Raw genomic sequence first — 12,728 nt, forward strand, 5'->3', positions numbered from 1 at the left:
AAAATGGTTTGTAAAGTTATTTTTAAAGATTACAAATGTGAATAATTTTTTTGTTATTTTCTTTTAGAATACTGTTTTGGTTATTTAGTTAAGAATATAGGACAGACATATAAGCATTATGCTTCAGTCTACCTTTTCAGTCACTGCCTGAATCAAAGATTGTTAAATGATTGTCTATATTGTATTGTGTGATGACTGAATAAACTACTACTACTACTACTACTACTACTACTACTACTACTACTACTACTACTACTACTACTACTACTACTACAGCTACTACTACTACTACTACTACTACTACTACTACTACTACTACTACTACTACTACTACTACTACTACTACTACAGCTACTATACTACTACTACTACTACTACTACTACTACTACTACTACTACTACTAGTACTACTACTACTACTACTACTACCAGTGATGGGCAAGCTACTTGGAAAATGTAGCAAGCTACACTACAAGTTACTCTCGATTAAATATAGCTAAACTACAATGGAAGCTATCCCCAGAGAAATGTAGCAAGCTACACTACAAGAACATGGCTAAAATAGCTAGCTACATCGGCACTACTTTTTTTTTTTTTTTTTTTTACTTTGTGATCAAGTTTACACCAAACAAATAGGCAGGCAAAAAAATAGCTCAGTTTGATTGTTTATTATAAAACTGAAACAAGCCCTCGGTCTGGCTTTTTGTGTCATCCTTTAACATGAGGAAAGAACTGTGGAAACGTAATAAATAAAAGGCAGTGAAACAATAATAAAATAAACACAAATATATACTCCCTCTATTGGAATGGAGACTTTTCAGCACAGGATAAACTACTGTTTCAACTCAAACCACAGTAACAAAATGACAATAACCTGGCCAAAGAAAAAGTGCAAGAAACATTTGTCTACAAAATAGACATTAACGAAATCCTATGTAACATTTATACATTATTAAGTACGGAAATAAGCAGCATGGGGTAATCGGCATTGGAACTATACTACTACAGTATGTACTCAGAGTATAACACTCAAGCTTGACACTGCTAGACAAACAATACTATCCTTGGCTGCTAGATATGTAACTCACAAAACATTCCATGGCCACAGGTTGAGAACCACTGGTCTAGGACGATCTTTTCCCTATTTTTTTCTTTTCTCCACCCCCCAATGTACAGTGTACAGTGTCCCCCTACCCCAACCCCCCCCCCCCCCCCCCCCCCCCCCCAATGTACAGCCCCCACCCACCAACCCCACCAACCCAACCTCCTCCAATGTACAGTTTCTATGTCAAATGTATATACACTCTTTTTCTGGACACTTTTTGTATCACAAACAGTACTGTATTTGCAAATCTGATATGTCATAAATGTATAGATGTAGCAGTACTGTCTATCTGTATGTCGTGTGTGTCATATATGTTATGATGAATTGAAAATGGGGGACCCTGATGTAAACAAGACGAAAGTCTTTCTCTGGTCTGCATCCCCTTAACAATTGTATGTATTGAGCTGTACTGTACTGTACCCATTCTGCAATCTGTTAATACACTTTTCAATCAATCAATCAATAATATTGTTCATAGCAGCTAGCCTATCTCAGACAGACTGTTAGTTAAAGCTGTTGATAAAAAGTGCACTGACTTGTGTGCTGTTTGGGAACAGTTGACAATGTTTATGTAAAGACAGTAAGGGTTTTCATCAGCTCACCTGAATATGTGTTCTCAAGTTAGTATTGGACGTGTGGGACGTCGAGAGCAGCTTCGTTTTTGGTTGACACAATAAACACCTAAACACATATGTTTAGGCGTTTTTTCAGTCAAACTCATAAACGTGTCCAGGTAGGGCCATGGAGATGCAGTGTTGTTATTGTTGTTGACATCATCTTCATCAATGCCATCAGTGGAAACATCAAATCCCTCTGCCATTATTTCGCGCTGTTATTGTAAATTCATCCATTCATTCTCATTCAGTGGTCTGCGTTTAGATTTTCACTTCCTGGTTTGCGGCCTGGAGTCCCGCCCTATCCTGCCTCTGATTGGCCTACCCGTAATATTTTGGCCTACCATACCCAATCGTGAGTCGTCACTCATATCTAAACAAACCAACCAATCATAGTGGGTTTTTTACGGGGAGTTTTTTTTTCTCCTCGCAGATCTTCCTGTCTAGACTGCGAAAGTAGCGTGTAACGTTTCTCGTCGCTACGTTACTACTTCGTTCTATAAACAGCTCCGCTACAGAGACCGCTACCCTGGTTAAAAGTAGCGAGCTACCAGCACGCTACTGAGAATTGTAGTTAAGCTATGTAGCTTCGCTACTTGTAGCAAGCTACTGCCCATCACTGACTACTACTACTACTACTACTACTACTACTACTACTACTACTACTACTACAGCTACTACTACTACTACTACTACACCTACTACTACACTACTACTACTACTACTACTACTACTACTACTACTACTACTACTACTACTACAGTACTACTACTACTACAGCTGCTACTACTACTACTACTACTACTACTACTACTACTACTACTACTACTACTACTACTACTACTACTGCTACTACTACTACTACTACTACTACTACTACTACTACTACTACTACTACTACTACTACTACTACTACTACTACTACCCATGATCTTTCATGCTAAAACGTTGCTTTTGACTTGTGGTTTTCCAGCCAGGCGTCTTCCAGCCTCCATCGAGGAGACGGTTCAGCCTCAGCGACAGAAAGACACCAGCGTCCCAGAGGAGAACAACGAGATCGTAGAAGGTAAGCTAAACAACACCAACGGCGGCAAGGAAACCCGTGAGACGGGGGAGAGATTCACCGCAACCATCTGTTTTCCGTCTTAAGCCTCCCGGATCAAGACGTTCTCTTTTCTTTGACATTGAAAGGATACCTTCTGACGAGATATCTCAGGAAGTAAGCCGACGGAAGTCGAAGAAACTCCATGGGAAATTTAGAGATGTGTCCCGTAAAACTGGGTGGAACGACGTTTTGGTTGTCTTGTTGTAGCTTTAGATTCAGATTCAGATTCCTTTATTGTCACGTCAATCGGTACTTTACAGCAAACAATTGTGAAATTCACTTTGTTGAGGTTACTCAACCATAGCAGCATCCAATAATATATATATATTTTTAATGAGAATAGAATAAGAATAGAATAAGATAAAAAAAAATACTAAATGAAGATGACTATGTACAGTTCTAAAAAGTGTGCAGTGCAGATAACAGGATATATATTATACACATTTAAATAACAAAAGGCTATGTACAGATCCAACTTGGAAAAAAGTTTCTGAAAGATTCTTCCAGCAATGATACTTAAAGTGATTTTCATAACCATGGCCTATTCACTCACACACACACACACACGCACGCGCACACACACACACCGCACACATACACACACAAAAACAAGTAAAAGCGTGTTTTTATCCAAGATGAAATCAAAGCAGGTAAGTGGAATCTGAAGAGTCCTCAGAACAAAAGACGATCCACAGCCAGGCGGCCGGGTAGCACAGCGGACTAAGCGCCTGTCTACCACCACAGAGCCAGTGGGATCGAATCCGGCTGTGGTGCCTCCGGTCGGCCGACCGTCCATACTGACACAATTGGCAGTGAGTGTCAGCAGGTGGGAAGCCGGCGAGGGTGGGTCCTGGTCGTTGTAAACAGCGACTCCTACAGTTCGGTCGGGGCGCCTGCACAGCAAGGGAAGGATCTGGGAGAGGTAGTGTGACCTTCCACACGTTACACTCTCCCAGTGAGAGTCTGCGCTGCGGGGTGAAAAGAAGCGGTGGGCTGGCTACACATGTGTCGGAGGAAGCATGTCGTACAGCCACTCCTAAAAAAGCCCAACCTAGACCCCACCATCCATAATAATTTCAGACCCATCTCCAAGCTGCCCTTTGCATCAAAGGTGTTAGAAAAGGTTGTAGCCAACCAGCTCACCACCCACATGTCACAGAATAACATCTGTGACAAATTCCAATCTGGCTTCCGCAAACTCCACTCCACTGAATCTGCCCTTCTCAGAGTATCAAATGATCTCCTGATGTCTGCTGACTCTGGTGAATGCTCTGTTCTGGTCCTGTTAGACCTGAGCGCAGCGTTTGACACGGTCAACCACAACATCCTTTTGGACAGGCTCAGGGAGTGGGTGGGCATCTCTGGGAGCGCTCTAAACTGGTTCGCCTCTTATCTGAGGGAGAGAACGTTCTCGGTGGCTGTGGGTCCTTTTAAATCTGACCCCACCCCTCTCTCATGTGGGGTACCACAGGGATCGGTGCTAGGACCACTCCTCTTTGCCATTTATATGCTTCCCCTAGGCCTCCTCATCAACAAATTCACCGGCATTAAATATCACTGCTACGCAGACGACATACAACTACTCTGCTCTTTTAAACCCGACAACTTGGAGAAACTCAGCCTTCTCCAGGAGTGCCTGCTCGGCATTGAGAGCTGGATGGGGAGTAACTTCCTCCAGTTAAATGCAAATAAAACGGAGGTGCTGATCGTAGCAGCTGAAAAGACTGCAGCTAGAGTGGCCACTCACTTGGGGTCCCTTAAAGACAACATACGTCCCCACCTGAGAAACCTGGGTGTTGTCTTTGACCAGGCCATGAACCTAGACAAACATGTCAAAACACTCACACGCACCTGCTTCTTTCACCTCAGAAACATTGCAAAACTGCGCACCATCATATCTCACTCTGAACTAGAACTATCCGTGCATGCTTTTATTTCCTCTAGGCTTGACTACTGCAACTCACTTTTCACCTGTCTCACCAAATCATCCACAGATAAACTACAAATGGTCCAAAATGCTGCAGCCAGGCTACTCACAAGGTCAAAAAAATCATGTCACATCACTCCCATTTTGGTATCCCTGCACTGGCTCCCGGTACACTATAGAATTCACTTCAAAGTCCTCACTTTCACTTTCAGAGCACTTCACGGTCAGGCCCCTATCTACATCACGGAACTCATCCATCCCTACACAAACACCCGCTCACTCAGATCTGCCGATCAGCACCTCCTAGTGATCCCCAGGACCAGGCTAAAAACAAGGGGTGATCGAGCCTTCGAGGTGACAGCACCAAGGCTCTGGAACGCTCTCCCCCTGGACCTGCGAACTGCCCCCTCTGAGAACTCTTTTAAAAAACAACTAAAAACACATTTGTTCAGGCAGGCTTTTAATCACACATAGGCGCCTTTTTCTGTTCTATAGTGTTGTTTTAATTTGTTTTAATTAGTGACTCATGATTTTATCCAAATTCTTTTATTCTACTTTTTCTATCTGGTTTCACTGTTTTTAACTGCTGTTTGTCTGTTGTCATTTATTTCTGATTTAGTTTTTATTGTGTTTTTATATTAAGCTGTAGTGTAAAGCACCCTGTGCATTCGTGCTGTGAAGGGTGCTCTATAAATAAAGGTCATTTATTCATTCATAGTCTCCGCCCTCCCAGACCGACGGTAGGGGGTAGAGTGCGCAACGACCAGGAAGGGGATTGGGAATTGGCATAACGACTAACATTGGGATGGGAGAAAAATGGAAAAAAGAAGGGGGAAAAAGATAAAAAATTAAATAAAAAAAGACTATCCACAGCCAACATGGTCAATTTGCCCCGGGATTGAAAAGGGGCGCCTGCTCTGTTATATCCACCCACATTTTGGAGACATTGCCCTTTTCTGTGTGACGTTTGCAGTGATTATTTTCAGTGTTTTCACGAGGGAAGAGAGGCTCAGAATGCAATGTCCCCGCTCCAGGCAGAGAAAGGAACAAGCTGAAAGCAAAATAAGAAAACAGCACAGTACGACCAAAATGAGTCAATAATAATAATGATAATAATAATAATAGTGATGTATTCAGGTAAACTTCTATCTAAAGCCATGAAATAGTAGCTCTCTCTCTCTCTCTCTCTCTCTCTTTCTCGCTCTCTCTCTCTCTCTCTCTCTCTCTCTCTCTCTCTCTCTCTCTCTCTCTCTCTATCTCTGTCTCTGTCTCTGTCTCTCTCTCTCTCTCTCTCTCTCTGTCTCTCTCTCTCTCTCTCTATCTCTCTCTCTCTCTCTCTCTGTCTCTCTCTCTCTCTCTCTCTCTCTCTCTGTCTCTCTGTCTCTCTCTCTCTCTCTCTCTCTCTCTCTCTCTCTATATGGGTAACGCATGTATTCCCGGTAACCTGCCCCATTTCTAAGCCATATAACCCAGGACGTTATACGAACAACATTAAAATCTTTTCTCATGTCAAGAATGATTGTTATAGATGCCAAATAATCCACCTTTAAAAAAAAAAAACATCATGTAATGAGGGATGGCGGACCTCTAAAGTTGACCTAAGTTACCGGGAATACCAATTCACTATCTCCTCCAATTTAAGAGAGAATTAAAATGTTTTGGTTGTTTTGTAGGGATATCATCATCATGTAACATAATACCATAGTTCTCCCCGAGTTATCTCAAGAGAATTCAAATTTAGTTGAATCTGAAGGAAAAATCCGGGTATGGGATATGAGTCAACATAGTTCATGGCCTTCAATTGATAACAAACATAAAAGGCTTAATTTTCATGCAGATGCATGATATGTTTTGGGCATGATCTTGGCACCCCAATGAACAACCAAAAAAGAGTTTAGTCTTTTGTGGCCAATTATTTTAGGAGATAATTACGTTTCACATATTGATCCCAGGTTACCGCGAATACCTATCCTCACAATTCCAGATAAACACTTAAATCTCCTATTTTACTAAAGATTTGTGAGATTTTATTTTTGGAAATCATAACAGCAATAATAAGGGTTAGGTGTAAACCAGAATTACTAGAATGTGTTGTGTTTTGTCTGTTAAAATGAGCAAAAACAAGGAAAGGGTATTCCCAGTAACTTACAAACAAGTGCAAAAAATACAGTTCTAGAACAAGTATTTAAATTTTTTCTATATTCAAGAAAGTGGAAAGGAACCCAACATTTTCAATTGTCTGCACACAATCGTTGTTTTGTTATTCCAGATGGCATTTGAACAGAATTTTGGAAAAAAACAGGTATTCCTGGTCACCTGAGTTAGGGTTCACCACCATGCCCCTAGTCAGTCTACACCACCATGCCCCTAGTCAGTCTACACCACCACCATGCCACTAGTCAGTCTACACCACCTGCGCCTAGTCAGTCTACACCACACCATGCCCCTAGTCAGTCTACACCACCATGCCCCTAGTCAGTCTACACCACCACCATGCCCCTAGTCAGTCTACACCACCACCATGCCCCTAGTCAGTCTACACACCACCATGCCCCTAGTCAGTCTACACCAACCTGCGCCTAGTCAGTCTACACCACCACCATGCCCCTAGTCAGTCTACACCAACCTGCGCCTAGTCAGTCTACACCACCACCATGCCCCCTAGTCAGTCTACACCACCAACCTGCCCCTAGTCAGTCTACACCACCATGCCCCTAGTCAGTCTACACCACCACCATGCCCCTAGTCAGTCTACACCACCATGCCCCTAGTCAGTCTACACCACCACCATGCCCCTAGTCAGTCTACACCACCACCATGGCCCCTAGTCAGTCTACACCACCACCATGCTCCTAGTCAGTCTACCACCACCACCATGCCCCTAGTCAGTCTACACCAACCTGCCCCTAGTCAGTCTACACCACCATGCCCCTAGTCAGTCTACACCAACTGCCCCTAGTCAGTCTACACCACCACCATGCCCCCTAGTCAGTCTACATGACCACCATGCCCCTAGTCAGTCTACACCACCACCATGCTCCTAGTCAGTCTACACCACCACCATGCCCCTAGTCAGTCCTACACCACCACCATGCCCCTAGTCAGTCTACACCACCACCATGCCCCCTAGTCAGTCTACACCACCACCATGCCCCTAGTCAGTCTACACCACCACCATGCCCCTAGTCAGTCTACACCACCACCATGCCCCTAGTCAGTCTACACCACCACCATGCCCCTAGTCAGTCTACACCACCACCATGCCCCTAGTCAGTCTACACCACCACCATGCTCTAGTCAGTCTACACCACCACCATGCCCTAGTCAGTCTACACCACCATGCCACCATTCTATTATATATGCTAGCCTACCCCTGATAATATTAATACATTTAATTAATGTGTTAGCTTGTAGCTAACGGCCTGGGCCTCCATGTTGTGTTGTTAGCTTCTAGCTTGTAGCTAACGGCCTGGGCCTCCATGATGTGTTGTTAGCTTGTAGCTTGTAGCTAACGGCCTGGGCCTCCATGATGTGTTAGCTTCAATTAATTAATTACCGGAATACATATAAGTTACCGTGAATACCTATATGGTAATAGTATTCCTGGTAACCTCTCCTTTTCACAAGTCACCGGAATACATATCAATATCTAAAGTTACCGTGAATACCTATCAGGTTACGGGAATACCTATTTAGGTAACCAAGAATACCTAGGCACGGTATTCCTGGTACCTAAAGGTATTCTCGGTTACCCATAGGTTACGGGAATACCTTTCTCCAGTTACCGGGAATGCTTTACAGATACATCTCTCTCTCTCTGTCTCTGTCTCTGTCTCTGTCTCTCTCTCTCTCTCTCTCTCTCTCTCTCTCTCTCTCTCCTCTCTCTCTCTCTCTCTCTCTCTCTCTCTCAGACTGAGGGCTGTGGGGGGAAGGGATATAAATCAAGCATTCTGATTATCAAGGTGCAACCAGAGTAGACAGCTTATATGGAGACAAATCTTTGGACACAATGGGCCTCATTCACGAAGCTATATAATAACAGATTACTTTTCAATAATTATAATAATAATAATAATTATTATTACAACTTATTGCGTGCGTTCTGCTTCTGAAATTGATTATATATGCTGTTAGAACAGTTAGATGCTCTGGCCGCCCAGGCCGTACTCATAGAATGCATATTTAGAGATCGTCTAGATCAGTGGTTCCCAAACTTAAATGCCGTTTCAAAATCGTGGTAAAACAACATTTTCAACCAAAGAAATTGACATTCCCTAATAGATAGTGTGTACGTAAATGAAAATGTATGTGTCTGATATTTTTATCTTGTATTATGAATTTGATTAGGGTTTTTATTGTTGTTTTAATTGTCTGTATGACATGTAAATGTTGTGAGTGTATAAGGGTTTTATTGTTGTTTTAATGGTCTGTATGTCATGTAAATGGTATGAGTGTATAAGGGTTTTTATTGTTGTTTTAATTGTCTGTATGACATGTAAATGTTGTGAGTGTATACGTCTGTAACTGTATTTATGTGTTATGGACCCCAGGAAGAATAGCCCCAGCACTGCTGTGGCTAATGGGGATCCAAATAAACTTAAACTTAAACTTAAACTTCTTGTTTATGTGGACCACTAGATTGTTATAAAGAACACTTGCGGACCACCTCGTATGATAACAGTAAAAATAAATAAATAAAACAACTGACTTTGACCCGCGTCGCCTGCACTGCGTTCCGTTCTCAGAATGGATTTGGTAGAGAGAGAGAGAGAGAGAGAGAGAGAGAGGAGAGAGAGAGAGAGAGAGAGAGAGAGAGAGAGAGCAGAGAGAGACAGAGAGAGACAGAGACAGAGAGAGAGAGAGCGAGAGAGAGAGAGAGAGAGAGAGAGAGAGAGAGAGAGAGAGAGAGAGAGAGACAGAGAGACAGAGAGAGAGACTCCGTTATGTGCCATTCAGTCTGACTTGGCACACGCACTGGACTTAATCTATGCACACTGCCAGATGGGTGGCTGCTTAACCGTTTCAGATTGCCAAGAGCGGTCCTTTTAGATGTATGTATTACTCTGGAGCCTCAACTCAGACACAACTATGGACCGGTCAAATCCTGTGCCTCCACACCTACAAGTTCCGAGTGCACTCTGGGTTTTAGCCACAGGGACCTTTCAAAGAGATAGTCCGGTATTTCCCTACCTACTGCGCGACTGGCTCTTGACAAGCATCTTTCAGTATTGACAAAGCCTACTTTGCTGGAAGGATTCATTTGGCACATATACAGTAGTGTGTGTGTGTGTGTGTGTGTGTGTGTGTGTGTGTGTGTGTGTGTGTGTGTGTGTGTGTGTGTGTGTGTGTGTGTGTGTGTGTGTGTGTGTGTGTGTGTGTGTGTGTGTGTGTGTGTGTGTGTGTGTGTGTGTGTGTGTGTGTGTGTGTGTGTGTGTGTGTGTGTGTGTGTGTGTGTGTGTGTGTGTGTGTGTGTGTGTGTGTGTGTGTGTGTGTGTGTGTGTGTGGCTGCGGCAGGTGGCCAGGAGCACACAACTAGACGGTATAAATATGGAATAATAATAGTCTATTCCACTATATAGCTACAGTATAGGTGCTGTATGATGACAGTACATTTGAATCTGATAAAAAAATTATCCAGCGCTACCTGTTGAATACGTGGATCCGCTCATGCAATGCAGAGCCATGTTTTGCACACGGCTCTCGTATTATAATGAGCTGGCAGGGCGTGTCTGTATGCAAATTAATTGAGCGAGAACGCGCATTTCAGTTTAGAATGAGTGGGATTCATCATTCAACACGCCTGGGTAAGAACAGATTTGGACCTTAACACTTTCCGTGCCAGCAGGGGGAGTCAAAAATAGCGCTTGAGTGCCAACTCTGTAGTCAATGGAGGGCGATCATATTTGCGAACGCATAAACTATATCTTAAATTATGGCTATGTGTCTAATACGCCCGTCGCTTATCAATGACGTGTTTGCAGTCAACATTGTCGAAACGGATGGTTTTTTAATCGGTTCATTTCCGTTTTATACCATTTTGAAAAACGCTGTTTTTTTTAAACTTCCAGGGGGAAAAAAGATTCTGTGATAATAGCTCTTTAGTGGAATACACAAAACACGTTTTTCGGCCTATTTATGAATCGTTTTCAAATAAACGCTAGATTATCGATAGTATACAGTGTGTACTTATGCACGCTAGAGAAGCGGGCTGAAAATCGATTATCGTATTTCCTGATCAGCACACACACACTCATCCCCACCTGTCTGAAGAAGTCCACCATCATCCCTGTACCCAAAAAATCTACGCCCGCTTGCCTCAACGACTACCGCCCTGTAGCTCTCACCTCCATAGCCATGAAGTGCTTTGAGAAGCTAGTGAAGGGCTACATCTGTTCCTCCCTCCCCATCAACCTGGACCCCCTGCAATTTGCATACCGCCCTAACAGATCCACGGAGGACGCCATAGCCCATGTGCTGCACACAGCAGCATCACACCTGGACAAGAGGCAGGGGAACTATGTGAGAATGCTGTTCATCGACTACAGCTCAGCATTCAATACCATAGTCCCCTCCAAACTCATAGCCAAGCTCAGGGACCTGGGCTTGAACTATGACCTCTGCCAGTGGGTCTTGGACTTCCTGACGGGCAGACCCCAGGTGGTAAGAGCAGGCAACTGCACCTCCTCATCCATCACGCTCAACATAGGGGCCCCCCAGGGCTGTGTTCTGAGCCCCCTCCTCTACTCCCTGTACACACATGACTGCGTGGCACAGCGGAACAACAACACAATCATCAAATTTGCTGATGACACAGTAGTGGTGGGCCTGATCTCTGCCAACGACGAGAGGGCCTACCTGGAAGAGGTAGAGAATCTGTCACAGTGGTGTCAGGAGAACTGCCTCTCCCTGAACGTCAGCAAAACAAAAGAGATGATTGTGGACTTCAGGAGGTCGGGGGTCAAGGACTACAGCCCCCTCAGCATCGACGGGGCACCGGTTGAGAGAGTGAACAGTTTCAAGTACCTCGGAGCCCACATATCCGAGGACTTGACATGGACCACACACATTGACAGTGTTGTGAAGAAGGCACGACAACGCCTCTACTTCCTCAGGCGCCTAAGGAAGTTCCAAGTCAGTCAGAAGATCCTTAGGAACTTCTACTCATGTACAATAGAGAGCATCCTGACTGGCAACATCACCTCCTGGTTTGGGAATAGCACTGCACAAGACCGTAGCAGACTACAAAGAGTGAGACGTTCAGCCGAACGCACAATTGGAGGGGGGCTTCCCACCCTCCAGAACATTTACAACAAGCGGTGCAGGGGGAAGGCTAAGAGAATCATCAAGGACTCCAGCCACCCGAACAACTGCCTCTTTGAACTGCTGCGGTCAGGCAAGCGATACCGGAGTCTTAAGGCGAGCACAGAAAGACTCAGAAGAAGCTTCTATCCCCAGGCCATCAGGCTGCTCAACGAACAATAAACACTATGCAACAACCATCAAATGCACACAGCACACACACCCACACGCACACACTCACTTAAACAAACAACACACTGCAGCACCCACTCTCCAAACTTTAGATCACCTAAACACACTTTACACTTTATATTTATTGGTAAAGGATTTGCACTACAACTTGTACACCTTACTGTAAATTGTACCTAAATTGTACCTGATCCCATTTCTGCTCTGCACTATATAGTATTGTATATTAGTACATTGCATAGTATATTGTATATTGTATGGTAACTCAGTTACTTCTATTCTGCATCGAACATTGTACATATGTCTATACTGAACACTGTGACCTCTATTTTTACTTCTATTTTACATGCTATACTATTTTATTTCATACTTATCTTGTCTAGCACAGTCTCTGGAGCGTAACAGTAAGAAGCATTTTGTATAAAAGTATTCTGTACTTCTGTATGACAACTATTAAAGAAACTTGAAACTTGAAACTTGAACACACAC

General features: G+C 43.6%; 1 protein-coding gene across 1 annotated transcript in view; it reads left to right on the forward strand.

Annotated features, from left to right (window-relative positions):
* col14a1b (collagen, type XIV, alpha 1b) overlaps positions 1-12,728 on the forward strand; it is a 334,004-nt gene that overhangs the window by 83,783 nt on the left and 237,493 nt on the right. Inside the window, exon 6 of the mRNA XM_084312005.1 lies at positions 2,693-2,785. Coding sequence (XP_084168131.1) covers positions 2,693-2,785 — 93 coding nt within the window. The remainder of the gene's footprint in view (positions 1-2,692; positions 2,786-12,728) is intronic.

The sequence above is a fragment of the Notolepis coatsorum genome (assembly GCF_963971535.1).
Source record: "Notolepis coatsorum genome assembly, chromosome: 4".
Taxonomy (NCBI): domain Eukaryota; kingdom Metazoa; phylum Chordata; class Actinopteri; order Aulopiformes; family Paralepididae; genus Notolepis; species Notolepis coatsorum.